Genomic DNA, 23,364 nt, shown 5'->3' with positions numbered 1-23,364 from the left:
TTTCTGAATTATCTCATATGAAATATTTTGCATTAGAAAGTACAGTTGTCTTCATGCATCACACTTTGTGATAAATGACTATTAGCACCTGTTATCTTTCTGAATTGCACTTGCCATCTCTTTTAACACTGCTTATCTCATGATTTAATTTAGATTTTAGAATAAAATGGTACTGAAGAAATTGTCTGTAGTATAATGACAGTGTCTGGGGCAACTGCTGAGAGAAACAAGGTTTCCCTGAGTCATCCTGTTGTCAGGTGGTTGAACCCTACATGCAGGTGCAGTATAATTATTGCTGAGTCAAGCAAGCAGCTGAATTCAGTTAGCACCAACCAGCTGTAAAGTAAGTTTACCTAGGACTTCAGTCAAAAAGTCTGTTAGGAGAAAGCCTATCAATAGCCAATCTCAGAGAGGAAGTTTTGGCTGAAGAGTCTTACTATTTAAGTTAATAAATCCAAATCCCATGAAGGGGTAAACTGCAACTTCATAAACTGCTTTCATTTTGTTCACAGCAGGGTTCTTACACTGATAAATTCATATTATGCTTATATAGAGACATGTCATCTTGTACAAGCACCTTGGGTTGGGAGGGGCATCTAGAAACATGTGATCTCCTGAATAAGTTTGTCAGACAGCAACATGTATTATTTAGGCAGATACACAATTTTTTCTAAACTGCTCTCAGTTCTAACTACTTCCTTATTTTTAAAGATAATACCCTTTAGGAGGTCTAACTGGATGATCAGAATTTTTCCTTCTGGCCTTGAAATTGAAGAATATTTGTTATTTAATTGTATTGCAATAGCACAGAGACCCCAAATTTTGCTAGGCACTGTTACAAACGTAAAGTAAGAGACAATCCCTACCTTGAAAAGCTTACAATCTAAATACGTAACACACATTTTAGGACCTGTACAAATGGAGAACTGAGGCTCAGAGAAATTAAGTGATTTGGCAAGGTCACATAGGAAGTCTGTAGTAGGGCTGAAAACTGAACCCAGATCTCCTGAGTCCCAGTCCAGTACCTGAGGCACAAGATTATCTATCTTCTGTATTTATATAGCACCTGCTCTCAGTTATGTGCTTGGCAGGAAAGTATAAAGAAAAGCTTGCTTCATCAAAGGTATGCTAATACAGTAGTTGTTGGTGTGATTGTAGCTTGCATACGCATATCTTTGCTAGCTTTAATCTAGAGGAGCACTTCTAAAAATAGCAGTGACAATGTGGTGGCATGGACGCTGGCATGGGTTGTACAAGTTCTCTGAGAATGGAGTTCATACTCGCATTGCTAACCAACGCTGGGATCCATGCTGCTGTGCCATCACTATTATTTTTAGCAGTGCTAGCTAGATTAAAGGTACCTCAGGTATGCCTATCTTACCTCCGATTGCAGTATCAACATACCCAAACAAATTACATGTTAAGCCCCTCATCCTTTATGCCCTTCCATATGGGTGGAATCCTGTGTCTGCGTGGTGCCACATTGAAGTCAGTGGCACTCTGCATGAGTTCAGGGGTCTGCAGATATAGGACAGGTGCTGATCCTGCAAGCAAAGTGAATTGAGAATAATTGAAATTTAATCATTTAATAAAATTGTAATTAAGTTAAAAAAATAATGACACAGTTGATTTTTAAGCAGTATTTCTCATTAAGTCAGTGATGAATTCTGCTAAAAAATCAACACATTTGGGTTTATAATATTAACTGTGCTTGTTACAAGTGTGGATCATTTTTAATATCAGTTTAACTGATGTGTTTACTGCTTTACATTATATGATTAAATGTAAGTTGTCAGCAAAATCATTTTTTATACGAATCGGATAAATGTGACCAGCAGGTGTTCAGAGTGATAATGACCTTCATGTGTGCCTATAGCCTAATTGAAGCTAAAATGGGATTGTAGCTGAAATTAAATTAGCACCCACATAGAAGAGAAGCCTCAGTGAGGCTTCCCAATCAGGGATGGCTCTAGCTTTTTTGCCACCCTGAGCATGGCAGGCAGGCTGCCTTCAGCAGCGCGCCTGCGGGAGTGCCTGGTCCTGCAGATTCGGCGGCATGCCTGCGGGAGGTCCACTGATCCCGCGGTTTCAGTGTACCTGCTGCCGAATTGCCGCCGAATCCGCAGGACTGGCGGACCTTCCGCAGGAACGTCACTGAAGGCAGCCTGATTGCCACCCTTGCAGGGACCGGCAGGGCGCAGCCCCGCAGCTTGCCACCCCAGGCACGTGCTTGGAGCACTGGTGCCTGGAGCTGTCGCTGTTCACAATAATTGAGGTGTTAGGATATACAGGCTTTGGCCAGTTAGTACCCAGCTATTTTAATATGAGGGATTCTCCATCCAGAAATCTTGGTACAGTATCTCATAACTGGATTGGGTCCCAGAGGAAAGTGAGTATCAAAGTCACAGCCCAACAGCAATTTTGTGTGTGTGTGTGTGCGTGTGTGATGATAGTACTAAGAGCCTAGACTTTCTTCAGAGATGCAAAATTCAAGCAGAGGGAATGACAGACCAAGTGACTGACTACATTAATCATTGTACTGCTTGTAACAGCTTGGGAAAATAGCAAGGATGCTTGAAGGAGAAATTAGTTGCATGCTTTTCAGGTTATCTGCTATTCACTTAATAGAATCTATACAACTAACTGAAGTGTATTTATTCAAATTAGATGTAGTAAAGACTCAGTAGCATATTCTACCCTGAAGATGGGACATTAGTAGAAATTATGTCTAGTTCCAACTGCTGAAAGTTCAAAAGCATGAATTATTGAGGAAATCTGTATAGTTTTTTTGGTGTTGCTTAGAGATGGTTTGTAACTATATATAATGTTCAGTATAAGGTAAACCTAATTCAGTCTTCTTGTTTAAAAGCATTGACATGCCAAGCTCTAATTTAAGGGCACATTTCTTTGATGCCCTGTGCTGCTTTGTCCTACACTGGGCTGTGTAAGGGGTTGTAAATAGAGCACCTGCAGGAGGATGCCTGTGCAGCCTCAGAAGTTTTATCTACACTGGCCCCATGTTGGCTAGTATGCAGTGCTGTTATGCAGGAGTGTTGTGAAACTGCCTACAGGATAAATAATATGCAGATAATATCCCAGCAATGCTCTTCAAATGGCACAGGAGGAATGCAGCTGATACTTCAAGAGAATAATGGGGCACAGAGTCCCTTATAGTTTGGAGTTTGTTGCAGCCTTACTTTCTCTAACCCAGAGATGATGATGCTTGATTTCACCTCCCCAGTGAACTCTCACTTGGAGGTTGTCTACATAGAGAGTTAATGCACAGCAAGCCAAGGTGTGAATCTTCAGTGCACTAGCTTGCTGCGCACTGACTGACTGGTGTGGACCCTGTTACTATGCACTAGAAATTCCAGAGTGCAGTTTGCTGTTTTCCCATTTCAGAAGTTAAAACAGAATACTGAACTTTTAGTGCACGGTAGCAGGGTCCCCATGGCCAGTTAATGCACGACAGGTCAGTGCTCTCTAGATTCACACTCTGGCTTGCTGCACGCTAAATCACCATCTAGACAAACTCTTCATCTTCATAGGATCCAATTACTGGCCTTCTGAGAAGGAAGTGTCCACTTCTCCCTTCTAAGAGGTGGCAAAAATAAATAGTTGTGCTCTTCATGTATTCTGAGAGGAATTTGCCTTCTAGTTGTCCTCCTGTGACGGTGTGGCTTCACATCAGGCCCAATTCAGAATTGTCCTTTGAACACACGCTAGAAGTATGTATGTGCATGTTTGTTTAGGTGGGGGAAGAAATTCTCACCCCCCCCCACACAAAGCCAGAAAGGGAGTTGTAGAGATGGGATTTTCTATGCCCACAGGCAAGTTGAAAGGCTAGAAGGTGCTTCTTTGCAGACTCCTGGGGAATTTTTGAGCCATTGTATATAAGTGTGGGCAGTCCCTGCATGTACCCTTGTGGCCCAGGGTGGCTCTGGAGGTATGCGCCACCTTTATTTCCCTTGAATGGGCAGCAGTAGCTATGTTTTAAGAGCCCAGGCAAGGAGAAGCCAATACAAATTAACAAAAATAGTATGTCATGTTTTTAATAAGGCTTCAGGACAGGAGCAATTACACAAACAGTTCATAAGATTCTCCCTCTGGAGCCTCGTTCAGAGCTCCCAGGCTTCAGGTCCATAACAACCTCTGTGAGTCTAATTTAGGCTGGTCTTCTGGAGCCTAAGAGAAACTACCACACACTGCAGTCTGCATGGCTTCTGCTTTCCTCTCTTGTGCCAGCTTCCTCATCCTGTTTATATAATCCACCAGATTAGTATCCTTTCATTGAGACACATGGAATGCAGACACCCCTTATGTGATTCTCTGGCTATGCCATAATCCTCTTTACAGCCTTGACCTTGAACCTTGCACCAGCTCTCTGCACTCAGGTGAATTTCACTTGGTGTGTGTGCAGTATATGTATTGTATCAAGAGATAACTCTTGAGAACACACAAGGACTGCAGAAGAGATTATTAAATAATTTAGATTTATTTTTTATCAGATCTGTCTATATCCCTAGAAATTAAAAGGCATGAACATAATGTAAGCTATTGATATGAATTATGGATCCTATCATGAAGAGATTGTTCTGAAGCTATGTAATCATGGCAATTTTTTTTGGAGAAAATGTGATTGTTTCTATCATCTCCAAATGGGTTTACTTGGTGAAAAAATCCATCTGTCAATATGTCACTAAATATGGATTCCTGAGTTGAGTAGAAGAATGAATTCTTCATAATCATCTCCAATAAATGAAAATAGTGTACCACACTTGAATTACTCACTCATATCTTGTAGAATGAAGCAAGGAAAGGTTATATCGTTTAGATTTGTTGCTGAGTATGTTGTTGTACTTTCATGAGATTCATGTTCTAATTTTTAAAAATAGTTTATTTTCTCTATTTGTATAAATGATCTATGGCAATTTTTATATTTTATCATGTTTTAGTTTGTATAAGAAAATGTTAAAGAAAATACTTCAAGTTAATTCTGTTGCGATGTTTGTGTGACATGTTCGGAAAGGTCTGAGGAAACCTGAATTTTTCTTTCTCTGGATGACCTGAGGCTCTAGAATTTCTCCACTTTTATACAACTATATTGTTAAACTTTAACCTACAAGGATAATTTCCCCTCTAAGTTATTCTCTGTACTAGTTTTGATTAAGGTCATTGGCAGTTTATGTAACCATAGGGATAACTTTTTAGTTTGAATATTAAATGTAATATTAAAGAAGATATGTCTGGATTCCAAGGATCATAATTTAACTAGCCACTATTTGGTGTAATCTAGACAGAAGAGTGATTGTGTGGTTGTCTTGTGTTTCCAACTAATGAAAATGCATATTCACTTCAGTATTAGGATGTGAATTAGACTTTCTCTGTGTGCACTATAGAGGTGCATCTGGATAACCATAAGGGAGGCATTTGGGTAAATGACATACCTTTTAGTAATGTTTATCAGCTTCATATTTTAGATTGGCCCCATGAGAGTTATGATGCATTGTTTAAAATTCACAAAAAGCTTTCTATCAAGTAGTGATTAAAATGAATGTATTATTTGATGATTTTAGATTCACCAGTGTTTGACACAATACAAAAAAACCTTTGAAGGAACAGAAGGATGATTGAAAAGAATTCTTACTTCCCTTTTTTGGCTCCCTTCATGTTTTTATATGGTCCCGGTATAGGTGGTTTTAATTGTAACAAAATAAAACTAACATTGAATTTTTATGTAAGTGCACATGATTTGCAACAATGTTGTATAAATGGATTATAGCTAACATGGAGCTGCTGTGTAATCAAAAAATATAGATAGATAACTAGATGCATACTTTGCTAAGTCACAAGCAGTAAGTTACTGTATAGATATTTTGGGTTATTACTTTCCTGTATGAATGGATTAGCTTAACACAATAGGGAGCTGTTGGAAAAACAAGGAAAAAGGCAAGACAAAGGCTCCCAGATAAGAGCATCCTGGCACACACTTGAAAAGCAATATGAAAAGTTGTTAAATTATTATTTTTCCAGTGCTGGGAGTATTTTGCCAGTGCTAGGAGTTGAGTTGAAAGGGATACTAGGTGGTTAAAAGGACCCTGTGAAGAGAAAGAGGGAGGATGACAGTGCAGTTACTGGTGGCTCAAACTGAGATGAAAGAGAGAAAGGTCCTGCAGGAGTGTCTGAATGCAAATGGAGGCTTTCCCCAGCTTCCAGGGAATGGTAAATGCTAGGAAAAGACAGGCAAGTGTACAGACTATTTTGAGATCTGTTTCTCTGAAATCTTTGGTTCTAAATAAAATACTTTGCTTTAAGAAGACTTTCTGGTGGACACCACTGTCATGGCTCCTAGAGGGAAGAGAATTGTGGATACTTGAACTGAAGTCAGGCCTGCTCAGATAATCATGGTTAGCGCCTGGGTACTATAGCCTGTGGTGGTGATCTGCTAAGCTCAGCCCTAGAAGGCCCAGTACTTAACACTACACAGCCCAAGATCTTATCTGAAAGTGGGAGAACCTTACGATTCCACACTGAGAGGTGATGACACAAATCCTGAAACAGCGCTGCATCCTGAGTCCCAGAAGCCCAAGTCAGCTGGCATGGGCCAGCCATGAGTGCCTAGCTGCTGTGTAGACACTTTCTCCCACTTTCGGCTGGGACTGGCCAGCCATGGGTGCCTCGTTGATGTGTAGACATACTCTTAAAGACCAGGAGGGGTCAGAGGTGTAGTTATCCCAGTAGCTGTGTATATTATATAAAGTATATAAATATAAAGTATTATATTAAAGTAATTTTGGTACATCTTGGGTATTTCTTCATTGTAGGTTCTGGTACTCTCTGGAAGATGAAAACAAATAGTCTATATAGTTCAAAACTGTGAAGTTTTGGTTTTAATGGGCAACTGTTTTTAACAATTTTGCATAGACTTACCGCTCCCGTAGACAGATGTACCCTAGTATTAGTATCATTTGCCAGACAAAAGCTTGATATGTACCTATCAAAAATGACACAATCTATTTTATACTTTTTGTATATTTTTATATGAAACATTTAAATCAGTTTTTCTAAATACAGTAAAACCTCACCTCCGGAATGGAGGTTGTTCGTAACTCTGAAAAAAATGTTATGGTTGTTCTTTTAAAAGTTTACAACTGAACATTGACTTAATACAGGTTTGAAACTTTACTGTGTAGAGGAAAAATGCTGCTTTTAATCATCTTAATTTAAATGAAACAAGCACGGAAACAGTTTCTGTACCTTGTCAAATCTTTTTAATCTTTTCTTTGGTTTTTAGTAATTTACATTTAACATAGTACTGTATTTGCTCCCCTACCCCACTTCCCCACTTCAGCTTGCTGCTGCCTAATTGTGTATTTCTGGTTCCAAATGAGGTGTATGGTTGACTGGTCAGTTTGTAACTCTAGTGTTCATAACAATCAGCTCCCTTTCAGAATAAATGTAAAAAGCACCTGAGCTCCTTTATGGAATAGATAGCTGAAACAATAGGGGCTTTGCCCAAAACAAACCCACGTGCAAGGCTGGAGTAGTAGTTGAATCAAGGGCCTGGTCTACACTGGAGGGGAAGGGGAGAGAGAATCAATCTAAGATATGCAACTTCAGCTACGAGAATAGCGTAGCTGAAGTCGACGTATCTTAGATTGACTTAGATTGACTTACTTCCTGTCCTCGCAGCGCAGGCTCAACGGCTGCTGCTCCCCTGTCGACTCTGCTTCCACCTCTCACCCTGGTGGAGTTCTGGAGTCGACGGGGAATGCATTCTGGGGTCGATGTATCACATCTAGATGAGACACGATACATCAGTCCCCGATAGATTGATCACTACCTGCCAGTCATACCCAAGGAGTTTCTTAAGGGGCTAATAAAATGCAGGGGCAGGGGAGTGACTGGATTTTGGAACTTTGTCTCTGTGGGTGTGAGACTGAAATACCTGAGAAAAAGTAGAAAGTCAAGGAGATAGCAGAACAAATACTGCGAGTGTGACCCTGGGAAAAAAGCCGAGAGAGAGAGCTTTTTGGGAAGAGTGCTGACTGTGAGAGGAGAAACTGTCTCCTGTTTGATTCATCCTGCGTTCAGGTAAACAGGACTTTGTACATTCTTAATAAATAAACAAGGCTGCATCAAAGAAATATGTGACCTCAATTTCTCCTCCTAATGGAAACTACCTGCTAGACCGGGGTGGCCAACTGTGTCTCCGGATCCACATGCGGCTCTTCAGAGGTTAATATGTGGCTACTTACATAGGCACTGATTCAGGGGCTGGAGCTATAGATGTTAACTTTCCAAAGTGCTGGGGGTGTTCACTGCTCAACCCCCTGCTCTGCCTCAAGCCCTGCCCCCATTCCACCCCTTCCCCCAAGACCCCTACCCCTTCCCCTGAGCCTTGTATGCCCTTGCTCCTTCCCTCTCCCCCTCCCCGCATAGCCTCCTGCAAATGTGAAACAGCTGATTGCGGTGGGCGGGGGGGGGGATAGGCGCTGATTGGGGTGGGGAGCGGATGGGGAGCTGCTGATGTACTCTTTGGCAATGTACATTGTTAAATTCTGGCTTCTTCTCAGGCTCAGGTTGTCCACCCCTGTGCTAGATCTTGAATTTTGGCTAACCAGTGAGGTTAAAAAAAAAGAAAAAAAGTAGCAGTATCAACAGTGGACTTATAAAGCAGGGTGTGTGTTCACATTATCTTATGTAAAGCTCATTGATTTTTTAAAAATAGAATGCAAAGGGCTTTAGACAGAATTAATTGCCATATTGTTGATGTAGTTAATGCTCTGTTAAGTTTGAATAAAACAGAAATGGGATATTTAAAAAAATGTTTGTGTGTGACTTGTGGGTGCCTTTCTTTTTCTGCATAATGTGGAGTGTCTACATTGCAGAACTTTGTTAGCTACATGACACACCATCTTCCAATTGTCCTGGGGGGGGGGAGGTGCTGAACCCTCGCTCAGCTCCAGGCCCCTTCCGCACTTCAGTCTTTCCGCCAAGCTCCCACCCCTGGCTTGCCTCTTCCCATTCCCACCTCCATTCCACCCTTTCCCCCAAGGTCCCACCCCACCTCTTCCCGCCCCTGTTCTGCCCCACCTATTTTCACCTCCTCCCCTGAGTGCACCCCATCTGCGAGGCGCTGGGAGGGAGGGAGGGAGGGAGAGGAGTTGATCAGCAGAGCCACTGGCAGTCAGGAGGCGCTGGAGGGAGAGGGGGAGTTTGGCTGCTGGTGGGTGCTAAGCACCCGCTAATTTTTTTCAGCGCCTGTGCTACATGATGATCTGCCTCAAAACAGACAAACTAGGCAGTTTGTACTGTTGCTCGTGGGAGAACTTGGTCAATAGAACAGCTGAGAATGATGGGGGTGGGAAAAGATCCCATCTAGCCCCTATTGCCACATAAAGGATAGCCCTAATGTTACCTTTATTGCTGCATGGAAGAAAATCTGTCTCCTGTTTCTTTCTTTGGTTTTGAAGACTCTGAAGGGATATGAATTGTTTGTTCTGGGTCTTCTCATGTCAGAATGATGCCAATTCTTTGCCCTACTGAAAAGATTTAATGGAAAATAAATATTAACAATAAATAGTGCCACTTTCTGTCTGGCACTGGAATTTTTAAAAGAGCTCTTACCAGAAAGGAATAAGACATGAATGACTAATCGATCCTGTACTACAACTTTACCATGAGATGCACAGTAAATATAGATGGTATAAAGAAGGGGGTTTTTTTTACATAAAAACACAATCTGTTGGAAAATCAAGAGGGGTGTGGGTGTGTATACATATACACACATGCTTATATAAAGGAAAACTACAAAGGACTGTAGGCTCAACAATTGAATCATGCTATACAATGTTTTTTTCAAAGATAAAGTAAAAAAAAATAATAAAAAAGCCTCCAAACCAAGGACTGCAACATTGGAATAGATGACCTACAACCATCTAACTCACAGAATCATAGAATATCAGGGTTGGAAGCAGGGCCAGCTCTAGGTTTTTTGCCACTCGAAGCAAAAAATCCCAAAGAAAACAAACAAAAAAAACCCCTCTGAGAGCGCGACTGCCAAAGCAAAAAAACAAATAAAAAAAGCCCAAACCCAACAACCCTTATTGCTGCCCCTGGAATTGTGCCGCCTCAAGCACGTGCGTGGTTTGCTGGTGCCAAGAGTCAGTCCTGGTTGGAAGGGACCTCAGAAGGTCATCTAGTCCAACCCCCTGCTCAAAGCAGGACCAATCCCCAACTAAATCATCCCAGCCAGGGCTTTGAAAAGCCTGACCTTAAAAACCTCTAAGGAAGGGGATTCCATCACCTCCCTTGGTAACCCATTCCACTGCTTCACCACCCTCCTAGTGAAAAAGTTTTTCCTAATTCCAGCCTAAACCTCCCACACTGTAACTTGAGACCATTACTCCTTGTTCTGTCATCTGCTACCACTGAGAACAGTCTAGATCCATCCTCTTTGGAATCCCCTTTCAGGTAGTTGAAAGCAGCTATCAAATCCCCCCTCATTCTTCTCTTCTGCAGACTAAACAATCCCAGTTCCCTCAGCCTCTTATAAGTCATGTGCTCCAGCCCCCTAATCATTTTTGTTGCCCTCTGCTGGACTCTTTCCAATTTTTCCACATCCTTGTAGGGCCCAAAACTGGACACAGTACTGCAGATGAAGCCTCATCAGTGTCGAACAGAGGGGAACGATGATGTCCCTTGATCTTCTGGCAATGCTCATAATTGTACAGCCCAAAATGCCATTAGCCTTCTTGGCAACAAGGGTACACTATTAACTCATATCCAGCTTCTCACCCACTGTAACCCCTAGATCCTTTTCTGCAGAACTGCTGCCTAGCCATTTGGTCCCTAGTCTATAACACAGCATGGGATTCTTCCGTCCTAAGTGTAGGACTCTGCATTTGTCCTTGTTGAACCTCATCAGATTTCTTTTGGCCCAATCCGCTAATTTGTCTAGGTCCCTCTATATGCTATCCCTACCCTCCAGCATATCTACCACTCCTCCCAGTTTAGTGTCGTCTGCAGACTTGCTGAGGATGCAGTCCACGCCATCCTCCAGATCATTGATGAAGATATTGAACAAAACTGGCCTCAGGACCGACCCTTGGGGCACTCTGCTTGACACTGGCCTCCAACTAGACATGAAGCCGTTGATCGCTAACCATTGAGCCCGATGATCTACCCAGCTTCATAGTCCATTCATCCAGCTCATACTTCTTTAACGTGCCGGCAAGAATACTCTGTGTTTTCAATTTGTTTTTGATCCCAGGTATGTCACCCTTCTACTCCACCTGCCTACTCTGTTCTTGTGAGCCTGCAGGATAACAAAGTTGATACAAATCCTGCTCGTGGAGAGAAGATTTTGATTTGAAAAAGGCTTCAGAAGTAGAAGTTTCATTAGTGCAGGAACGCTTCAAAAGCTCAACTCATACGAGAGGAGCTGTTTTTTTTCTGCTTTCCAACTGATATAAAGAATGTGATAATTCTGAATCTGAACGTATTGAAAAATTATTACAAAAACTTAGGCAACGATGGTCTAGACAGTATTTGGTCCTGCCATGAGGGCAGGGGACTGGACTCGATGACCTCTTGAGGTCCCTTCCAGTCCTAGAGTCTATGAGTCTATGATATTAATAATGAAAGAGTTGTCCTCTTTTTGTGCTTGTTTATTTATAATGATATTTTTAGCTGTTTTTCTCAAATAATAAAATTAGGAAATACAGATTAGTAAGATGTATTTATGTGCAAATAAAACTATTTATCTCTGATTTATCAGTGCCTGAGGTAACTTAAGTATTTCCATTTTACAGATGGGAAAATAGAAGTGCACTGAAGCAGAGTGTTATGCTTGAGATCACACAGATGAATGCAGCCAAATCATTCAACCCTCAGTGCCGTGCTCTAGTAACTGGGTCACATGGCATGTTGAATTCAGTTCTATGAAGTATAAATTGGAAATACCTTCTCCTTATGATGCTGAAATTTATGGTCAACATAAAAAAAATCATCCAGGAGAAAATATTTGAGGTTGTGTGAATTATACTGAAGGCGAATATGCTAATTAAATGTTTTCAAAGCTGTGCTGTTCAGTTTTCATAGTTGTCATATTAAATTGTTTCAGCTTTCCACTTTATGGCTTAGTATTAAATGAGAGTTGAAATGCTGGAGGATTTGTATTCATTCCCATTCTCAGACCTGTATTAGTACATTGTGAGATTTATTGTTATTTAGGTTTCATATAAACTGATAGTTTCAATCCTTACTGATGAATTTTTAAAGTACAGTATTATATAAGCACATAACGTTTTATTTTAGCCAATTAATCTTTTAAACTGCAACTTCCAGAAGATTTAGGTTTTATAAAAGTTTTCTTCAATTTTTGAAGTAATTTTGCGCTAAATTATTTGCAGATTGTGTAATTGACCATTTTGTGGCAAATCTTTTCATTATTTTTATGAATTTTGAACTGTATTGGTTGGTCATGATTGATCTCTTAAATTGTGCTTGGTATTGGATTTGGTTACTAGATTTGCTGAGACTAAACCATGTGGTCATGAGAGTTAGCGGAAGCTATTGTGGCATATCTTCCTGTGAGAGAGAGAGAAGGGGGCTGTGTTTTGTGTGTTGTGAGACAGTTGCCCCCTACTTGATTTATGCTTTTTGTTATGGTGAAGCTAGTTTACTGCATAGATTTTTGTAAAAAGGTAAAAAATACTTTAATTTCACCCAGTCTAAGTCTTTTCATAAGGGATATTTCAAAGGTGCACAATCTCTGGTATCAAAATATTATATTGATGTGTACTCTCATACAAGGTACCAACACTATTCCTTCAGTTTTATATTGGGGGGGGAATGCACATGATTGTAGTGATTGATTAAGACAATATCTTGTGTGTGGCAGCCACACTAATGGAATCTTTCTTAATCTACTTACCCACCTGGTTTTGTTGCTTTTTGGAGTCAGACTCAATGTATCAGTACATTTATAAGTGGGATCCTTGCGATGGCACAGAATAAATGTATGATGCTCTTTTAATTTGTAAAGCACAGGAGATCAGTAACCTTTCAAGAGCTTTCAAAATAACATGATTAACTTGTTGCAGAATGGTGTACAAGAGTGGTATATTTTCAAAAGATGGGAGGGAGGTTCTTTAGTATTTGAGAATAAAGTTCAAAACCAGCCTCAGATGGTTGCTGTTGTTTTTCTTAAATGTTTTTGTCTTAACTGGTTTTTAGATCTGGTGCAACTTAGAAAGTTTGTGCATTACTTAAATTGTCCAAGAATAAAAGTAGCAGGAGGGTTTCACTTCTATTGAATTTTTACTGTTTTCTTTGAATTCCAGTCAGAACAGGCTCTTTTACTTGCAACATGCTTGAAAAATATTAATCCAAGTACAGAGGGGCATGTAGTGATAGGGTTGGAGAAGAATTAAATCACATGGTGTCAAGTATCAGAGGGGTAGCCGTGTTAGTCTGGATCTGTAAAAGCAGCAAAGAATCCTGTGGCACCTTATAGACTAACAGATGTTTTGGAGCATGAGCTTTCGTGGGTGAATACCCACTTCCTCAGATGCATGTAGTGGAAACCTGCCCCTGGAAATTTCCACTACATGCATCTGAGGAAGTGGGTATTCACCCACGAAAGCTCATGCTCCAAAACGTCTGTTAGTCTATAAGGTGCCACAGGATTCTTTGCTGCTTTTACAGATCCAGACTAACACGGCTACCCTCTGATACTTGACAGAAATGACTCTTTTTCTTGGCCATATGCTATTGACCATGGTATGATGTCTGTTCTTGTATTCGGACCCTAAATATTTTTAGAGTAGTTATGTAAAAAGTATCACTTTATGTCTTATTTGCCAATGTAAAATTAATGTCTTAAATGTAGGTAATACAGTTCTTGAAATAGCTCAAATAGGTTGTGAAGAAACTTTTGAAACTCAAAATGCCTATTGTAAGAAGAGAAAAGACTGTTATATCTCCTTTCCCGTCTGTGATAGTCTATTGCAAAATCGTACTTCCCAAAACTCAACTAGTGTTGGTAATATATTTTGCAAGAATGAGTCAGTCAGGCTGGGACAGAATTTAATGTTTGTATACACTCTCTACAGCTAAAATGAACACAACAATACACATTTTAAAGTGTTACACACACACTCACTCACTCACACTAAAGAGGTTTCAAAAAGAGCTTTGCATATGAAGTAGGTTCCAACTTTAGGGTTATTTTGGCTATCCTCCTTGGTGCTGAGAGAATATAAATCTGGTCTCAAGGTTAACTTAGTTTTCTGAATGGTTCTGGATTAGTTCCAGTATATAGTTTTTCACTTCTAGGTCAAATCTACCCTGGATTTATAATGACTGAAAATGAGTATGTGAAGGCAGTTTTGTTTAGGATTGTGAAATGTGTTGGTGGGTTCAGTACATTTCCTAGTGAGAAAGTGATGACATCACAAAATCTGCCATCACAATTGGCATCTTTGTTGGCAGCCTTAGCCAGAAGTATCAAAGATTGAAAAAGCATGAAGACTTGACCTAGAAAGAATACTTAAAGCATTTGAAGACAGTGTTAAAACTGCTTGGACCATATGAAGAAAATAGAATTTGGCTGCTGCTGCTGTGTTTGTTCAAATTTTAAAAATACACCTATAGATACCCACTCTGTACTTTGTGTGCATATCCCATAAATCACAAATTACGACATAACGAGACAAAAGATGGCTAAGAAAAATATCCCCTTCAACCCACACTTTCTTCAACAGCTTTAACAAAGCTGTAGGTTTCTCCCTTTATTGTACCCCTGGAAGATATCAATTGTGATGTTCATCTTTACAGACCTAGCAGTAGCATGGCATGCTAGAAAGAAGGTGGAGAATTTACAATATGAACAGCTGCTTCTCCTGACTCTCTCTTTGTCTAACTAGGAACCAAATCTTGGGAGCAGTTAGGGTAAGAATTGAGAACAGACTATCACTCTTGAATACTCACTAGTTCAGGTTTCTCCTGTTGTTCTTGTATTTATATTTCAGCATTATAAATGTTTTGTGGTTTTATTTTCAAGCTGTCACTTTGTATGGAAGGCCTGCTGTTGTCTTTATGGAAATTAGGAAGCTTTTTTGTTGTGCAGATTTGATAGGTACCTTCTAGCTTGCATAAATTCCATTTCTGTCTATTTTGGGGGCATCCTGGGATACCAGACAACTGAGTGCCTCAAACCCTAGAATACCAGATGGCTAGGCGCCATGGGAGAAGAAAATAAAATTCCTTTTTTTAAAAAATAAAAGTTGCAAAGACATCTAGTATGCATTTTTAGCTCATACAGATGTTAATAATTTAATAGTTTACATTTTCATATTTTTGCATTACTGAATTTGATTCCTGTGTAAAATTATTTTATATTAATGCTTTATGTTTGGTCGGATTTACATGGCATTTTGAATGCTATGCAGTTAAATACCATTAAATAAAAATATGAAAAATTCACAGTTTAAGTAACTGACCTTTGGTTTATATCTATTAAAAATTAGATTAACAGATTTTACAAATTAATTTCTTTGGAACACAGAGGCTACCTAAAGACATTGCAGTTGACCCTTACTGTTCCTTTGAAACAATAACACTGAAAAATTGTTTTCAGTTTTTCTTGATGACTTAACATTTTTTTTTGCTGTGGAAGACTTGAACTCTGCATAAGGCTTCAGAAAATGTTTGCTAGGTATAAAACTTTCATTAGAGCATGTACATTGCATGACAGAATCCAAACTGAAATGGTGACTGAAATTAGATAATTTTTTCTATGCCAATTTGCCTAATATTCTTGTGGTAGGCAAACTTTAAGATATGAATTTCCATTACATAATAACAACGACAACAACAAAAAGCTTATGGCAAATTGTGCTGCACTTCCCACAAGAGTTTCACTAAATTATCTTATTAAAAATTCAAAAGTTCCTACTAGGTTTCTAAATTATTGAATCTATGGCCATATCATATTCTGAGAGCTTCACAGAATTTAGTAAATCGGATTATGCCCTTTCTATGTTACTGTAAAATAATTTGGTACTATTAAAATGTAAGTAGTCATAAACAGTGGCTCTCTTTTGCTGAGCATTGCAATCTGAGTGCTTCAAAATATGAGCTTGGTTAGCATTTAGTGCAGTGGGCCACTTGCGGATCCACAAGCCTGTGAAAAAGTAATTGAAAACATTTGTCCTAGAATCCATGACTGAAATATGATTCATCTTTGGGTAGCAACAATAAACTATCAGTAGAAATAAATAATTGGTTTTTTTAATAAAAAACAAACAAACTAATTTTCTACTAAACTTAGCACTTAAATCACTTTTTTTTTTTCCTTTCAGCCATAACCAGCAGACCACGACATTTAGACATCCTGTGACAGGACAGATTTCTCCAGAAAACATTGAATTTATTTTACAAGAAGAGTAAGTAGTTTTTGATGCATTCTGAGACCTTTAAAAGTAACTTCTTACATACTGTATTATCATAATTACTTGAACATTTCTCATTATGTAGAAGTGATATTACACAGATACGGAGGATGCACTTTAAAACATTCTGGTTTTTCTTCCAGTGTTGATCCTTCTGTGTTTTCCACATGTGCGTATGCATGCGTGCCATGCGTCCGAGTCCAGAGATTTTTAGTAAGCAGTGTCCATTGACCCCCACCCACGCAATTGCCCTCCTGGTGCTCTGGACCAAAGGCCTAAGATGCAGTGCAGGCTGACGCCTCTCTAGTTACTTCCGACTGCCACATGCTGTGAGTCAGAATCTTCTATGTTGGCAGATTTCTCTAGCTTTCTTATTGGCTTGTAAATATATATTGTCAATAGCTTTAATATTTAGCATAGTTAAAGTTTTAATATAGCATAGGTAGGTTAATTTATCCCCTTTCAGGGCGTCCCTCTTTGTGGACTGGGACTATGCCTAGAATCCTGGGGTTCAAGAATTGTTATTTTGCCCTCACTCCTCTCTGTGGGGGACAAAGAGTAATGCTGCCTCTACTGTCTGGGTGAAATACATATCTCGGCACAGTGCAGTATATGCCTCTCATTTCCCCTGTGACGCTCATGAGCTTCAGTTGAGGAAACACCTTACGGAGAAGGCTATGAGACTTCACTCTGATCTAGGCCCTTTTACATCATCCTAAAATGATAAGGAGCACCCCTCCAAGTATGAGTTTTGGACTTTAGCCTGAAGCTTCTAAGTCCAAGGAATCATCATCCAGGGCTTCACACGAGTAAGGAGCGATCCTATCCAGGTCTGCTCCTAAAAGAAGAGACCCCTCTTCAACTCTGTCTAGGCTGAGGGAGCCTTTGTGCATGGATCATAAGGGTTCAGGACTGCGTAAGACTCCTGGGCAGGATGATATAGCACACAGGATTCATTGACTTTGACTCTTTTTTTCATAAAAGACCAACACCTATCAGCTCCACCTAAGAGTGGTAGGCATGACTCTTTGACAGTACTGGCCTGGCCTTCTAAGGACTGACTGTCCACCCTCAACATTTTGGGACATATTGGAATCATCTGTCCCAACCACCAGAGTGCACCAAACACCAGGACATGCAGACACTTATGTCTCGCAAGAGAATATCTTCCTCCTTTATGCTCAGTCTCCTCTCCTTTTGGGCCTGGTTCTCCTGAGAGACATGGACAACATGGGAACCCTTAGGTAGGAATGTTCACCCTCTGGCACCGACGGCCACACTGGTATAATGAGAGCAAGTCTCCTACTGGGATGAGTGAGACACTCCAGCTAATCCATAATCCCCTTGCAGAGAGATGAATCCTGATGGAGTCAAGGAGATCCAGATGCCCTCCTCCCAGATATGACTATCTTAGGGATTGTGAGTACCTGATGCCATGGGGTCCCCCTCAACCAGTCGACTCTTTGTACTGGCTATCCTGGGGCCTGTGGGATCCATATGACAGACATCCCAGATCTGTCCTCAAGTCTTACTGCTCCTGTTCCACACAGAATCTATTAGATCGATCAGAGTATGAAGAAGAGAAAATCGATCTAGATCCACAGGCACCAATGAGGATCTAATCTTCTTCACCAAACTAAGTGATCACCATCTGCACTGGACAACCATAGGCAGTACTCCTGCAAATGATAGCAAATGACTTCCAGATCCCACTGGAAGAAGTAGTCCAAGATACCCATCATCGGGTCCTTGACATCCTGCAGCCAGCAAAATGGCTCTCCCAGTAAATGAGGGCATCATAGAACCAGACAAGGTGGTCTGTCATACCCCACTGTCCTGCGCTCCCACATCTTAAAGAAAGGTGCTATTTTATCCTGGCCAAAGGAGCTGAATTCCTTTTCATTCATCCAGAGCCCAACTTGCTGGAGGTGCAGGTAGTCATAGACGGAGCAAGATTACAACACCCTAAAGCAACCTCATTTGACATGGGCTTGGAGAGGTTGTACCTTTCAGAAAGAAAGGTATTCTCCTCTACAAGCTTGCAGTTCTGTATTTCTTACTGTTGAGGTTTGTTAGTGAAATATGATTTTAATAACTACTCCAGACCGACAGACTTTGAGAAAAATTTTCCTTTAGAGGACAGAGCCTAATTTCAAACCTTTATTGAGCAAGGCAGACTAGTGGCAAAAACCTCCCTACGAGCTTCAGTGAATGCAGTGGACATAGCCACTGGTATAGTTATGAGGTGAGTCTTCACTTCGTTCTGCAGGTTTCCTGAGGGAGATGTGGAGCACCATAGAGGAGTTAGCATTCAGCAAGATTCAGTGAGAAAACTGAGTCCTTACAATCGTTCAAAGACTCTAGATCAGCCCTCTACTGCCTGGGAATTTACACTGCAGCCCTGAAGAGAAGAGACCAGAGGCAGGAGCATATGTCAAGACTGTCCCCTTCACAACCATTCTGCCTCCAGCTGAGCCTCCACTCAAAAGATGGAGAGTTAAAAGACCTCGATTTTCAGTCCTCTTTGCTGCTATGACCTCCACCCATTCCCGTTCATCCACTAAAGTTTACTTTTGGCACCTTGGCTGAGAACCACCTGCCTTATTGATGACAATGACTTCTAGCACACCACCCCCATCTTTGGGGGCCATCTCTCACTTTTCACTCGCAGTTGGAACTCAATCAAAACAGACAAGTGGGTTCTTCTTCGAGTGATTGCTCACATCCATTCCAGTTAGGTGTGCGCGCCGCGCGTGCACGTTCGTCGGAAACTTTTTACCCTAGCAACTCCAGTGGGCCGGCAGGTCGCCCCCTGGAGTGGCGCCGCCATGGCGCCCAATATATATCCCTGCCGGCCCGCCCGCTCCTCAGTTCCTTCTTACCGCCGTGTCGGTCGTTGGAACTGTGGAGCGCGGCATAGCTGTCCTCCACGTCCCTAGCTCTCCTAGTTATCTATCGTTTATCTATCGTTCATCTCTAGTCCATTATAGTTGTTAATTAGTTGGTTAAGTAGATAGTTAAGTTAAATAGTTGTTAAGTAGTTCTTCGCCGGGGGCTTAGCCCTTCCCGGCACCCGGCGCCAGGCTCATGCCTGTTTCGCCGGGCTTCAAACAGTGGACGATTGGTTGATTCGGGGCACGTCGGAACAACAAGTCAACAGCCATGTCCGCGTGATCACCGGCATGTTTGCAAGTCTGGGCCTCTTGATAAACACAGACAAGTCCACCCTGAGGCCCACTCAGAAGGTGGAATTTATCGGGGCCGTCCTGGACGCCACTGTGGGCAGGGCCTTGCTGCCTCTGCAACGGTTCCAGACCATGGCGGCGATCGTTCAACGTTTGCGGTCAGCCCCATTGACGTCAGTGAGGACATGTCTAACCCTGTTAGGCCACATGGCGGCTTGCACCTTTGTGACCGATTACGCTCGGCTCCGCATGAGGCCTCTCCAGCTGTGGCTTATCAGTCATTACAGGCCGGCAAGGCAACCGTTAGACATGTTAGTCACAATCCCCCAGAAGGTCTTAGATTCTCTCGGCTGGTGGCTAGACCAGTCCGTATTATATGCGGGTCTTCCCTTCCACCCCTCTCAGCCCTCGGTATCCCTGACGATGGATGCCTCAGATCTAGGCTGGGGGGCCCACCTAGGGACCCTGCGGACACAGGGCCTGTGGTCTCAGGAGGAGGTGGGGCTACACATCAACATGCGGGAGTTGAGAGCGGTCCGCCTTGCTTGTCAAGCATTCTGTCATCAGTTTCAGGGTTGTTGTGTCGCCGTGTTCACGGACAACACGACGACCATGTACTATATCAACAAGCAGGGAGGCACCAGGTCCTCCTCCCTGTGCCACGAGGCGATACGACTCTGGGACTTTTGCGTAGCCCACTCCATTCACCTCAGGGCTTCTTTCCTCCCTGGAGTACAGAACACGCTGGCGGAGCGATTGAGCAGATCCTTCCTGTCACACGAGTGGTCCCTTTGCCCGGACGTCGCTCTCTCCATTTTCCGGAGGTGGGGTTATTTCCGGGTGGACCTCTTCGCGTCCAAGGGGAACAGGAAGTGCCAAGCGTTCTGCTCCTTTCAGGGCAGGGAGCCGGGGTCGATAGCGGATGCCTTCCTCATCCAGTGGTCGACCCACCTGTACTATGCGTTTCCCCCGTTCCCTCTGGTCCACAAGGTCCTCCTGAAGGTGCGCTGGGACAGGGCTCTCGTGATCATGGTGGCCCCGGCATGGCCCAGGCAGCACTGGTACACCATGCTGCTGGACTTGGCCGTAGCCGACCCAGTTCCCCTGCCCCTTCATCCGGACCTGATTACCCAGGACCACGGGACCCTCTGTCACCCAGACCTGCAGTCGCTGCACCTGGCGGCGTGGCTCCTGCGTGGCTGACTGGTTCCGAGCTGCGCTGCTCCACGCCTGTGAGGGAGGTGCTCTTGAGCAGCAGGAAACCGTCCACAAGAGCCACATATTCAGCGAAATGGAAACGCTTCTCCTGTTGGTGCGTAGAGAGAAATCTCCGCCCTATGGAAGTTTCGGTGACCGAAATCTTAGACTATGTTTGGTCCCTCAAAGGGCAAGGTCTGGCCTTATCGTCGTTGCGAGTCCACCTAGCAGCTATCTCCACCTTTCACCCGGGTGCGGACGGTCGCTCCGTTTTTTCTCACCCGACGGTGTCGAGATTCCTTAAAGGGCTGGAACGTTTATTCCCTAACGTCCGTCCCCTTGCTCCGACCTGGGATCTTAACCTGGTGTTGTCCCGGCTCATGGGGCCCCCCTTTGAGCCGTTAGCTACTTGCTCCCTGCTCTACCTCTCTTGGAAGACTGCCTTTCTAGTAGCTATCACCTCAGCTAGACGGGTGTCGGAACTCCGAGCTCTTGTGGTAGACCCCCCATATACGGTCTTCCACAAAGACAAGGTGCAGCTGAGACCACACCCTGCATTTCTGCCCAAGGTGGTCTCAGCCTTCCACGTCAACCAAGAGATTTTCCTCCCGGTTTTTTTCCCAAAACCTCACTCCTCAGGCAGGGAGCAGCAGCTCCACTCGCTGGATGTCCGTAGGGCTCTCGCGTTCTACATAGAGAGGACCAAACCCTTCCGAAAATCCCCCCAGCTTTTCGTGGCGGTAGTGGACCGTATGAAAGGGCTTCCTATCTCCTCCCAGAGGGTATCCTCTTGGGTCACATCCTGTATCAGGACCTGTTATGACTTGGCCCATGTCCCTACGGGCCGTGTGACTGCGCATTCTACCAGGGCGCAGGCGTCGTCGCTGGCTTTCCTCGCCCGTGTGCCCATCCAGGAAATCTGTCGGGCAGCGACCTGGTCATCGGTCCACACCTTTGCTTCCCACTACGCCCTGGTCCAGCAGTCAAGGGAGGATGCGGCCTTCGGAACTGCAGTGCTCCGTGCCGCGACTTCTCACTCCGACCCCACCGCCTAGGTATGGCTTGGGAGTCACCTAACTGGAATGGATGTGAGCAATCACTCGAAGAAGAAAAGACGGTTACTCACCTTTGTAACCGTTGTTCTTCGAGATGTGTTGCTCACATCCATTCCACACCCGCCCTCCTTCCCCACTGTCGGAGTAGCCGGCAAGAAGGAACTGAGGAGCGGGCGGGCCGGCAGGGATATATATTGGGCGCCATGGCGGCGCCACTCCAGGGGGCGACCTGCCGGCCCACTGGAGTTGCTAGGGTAAAAAGTTTCCGACGAACGTGCACGCGCGGCGCGCACACCTAACTGGAATGGATGTGAGCAACACATCTCGAAGAACAACAGTTACAAAGGTGAGTAACCGTCTTTTCTAAAAATCATTCACCATGGTTTTTCCATCAAATTCCTCTGTCTCTTCTCTCCCCATCCCCCAGTCTCCCTTCTCCAAGGACCACTCTCAGGAGGAGATTCTTTGCCAGGAGGCATATATTTTTTTCCCTTCGGCGAAGGGCAATAGAACAAGTACCACCTTAGTATCAAGGGTGACGGTTATATTCTCCATACTTCTTACTCCCAAAAAAGATGGCAAGTGGATACCCATTCTGGATCTTTGACAACTCAGCATCTTTATTTGAAAGTCAAAATTCAGGATGTTTACATTAGCATTAAAGAATTCCCTCCCTACAGGAGGAAATATGGTTTGCAGCTCTTGACATAAAGGATGCCTGTTTTCATGTGAATATTCATTTATCCCTTGGAAAATGTCTCTGGTTTCTGGTAGGTCAGGAACACTGGCAGTTCAGAGTCCTTCCCTTTAGACTAGCAATAGGGTCTTAAACAAGGGGAAAAAAATCAATCAGGTTCTTAAAAAAGAAAGCTTTTAATTAAAGAAAGAAAAAGTAAAAATTATCTCTGTAAAATTAGGATGGAAATGTTTACAGGGTAGTCAGATTTATATAGCCTAGAGGGACTCCTCCCCCCTAGCCTGATATTCCAAGTTACAGCAAACAGAGGTAAAACTCCTTCCAGCAAAATACACATTTGCAAATTAAGAAAACAAACATAAGACTAATCCGCCTTTTCTAGCTAGTACTTGCTATTTTGAACATGAGAGACTGTTTCAGAAAGATTGGAGAAACCTGGGTTGCACGTCTGGTCCCGCTTAGCCCCAAGAGCGAACAGCGAACAAAACAAACAGCACAAACAAAGACTTCCCTCCACCAAGATTTGAAAGTATCTTGTCCCCTGATTGGTCCTCTGGTCAGGTGTCAGCCCGGTTTACTGAGCTTCCTAAACCTTTACAGGTAAAAGAGACATTAACCCTTAACTATCTGTTTATGACAGCAATAAAAAGATTCCATTAGGAAATGCTACCTAGCTAAAATGGAGATGCTTCTCCGCCTGGGCAAGGCACAATGAGTCTTACTCAGGATCTGCAGATATCCCAGGCATTTTAGATTATCTCCTGTCATTG

At 42.7% G+C, this 23,364-nt stretch overlaps 1 protein-coding gene across 3 annotated transcripts in view; it reads left to right on the top strand.

The window, feature by feature from the left end:
• Positions 1–23,364, top strand: part of PLEKHA7 (pleckstrin homology domain containing A7) — a 289,322-nt gene that overhangs the window by 155,385 nt on the left and 110,573 nt on the right. For all 3 annotated transcript variants that reach the window (XM_030560483.1, XM_030560481.1, XM_030560480.1), the window contains exon 4: positions 16,371–16,454. In XM_030560483.1, coding sequence (XP_030416343.1) covers positions 16,371–16,454 — 84 coding nt within the window. The remainder of the gene's footprint in view (positions 1–16,370; positions 16,455–23,364) is intronic.

Source organism: Gopherus evgoodei, chromosome 4, assembly GCF_007399415.2.
Source record: "Gopherus evgoodei ecotype Sinaloan lineage chromosome 4, rGopEvg1_v1.p, whole genome shotgun sequence".
Lineage (NCBI taxonomy): Eukaryota > Metazoa > Chordata > Testudines > Testudinidae > Gopherus > Gopherus evgoodei.
This window is presented reverse-complemented; position numbering and strand designations above follow the sequence as displayed.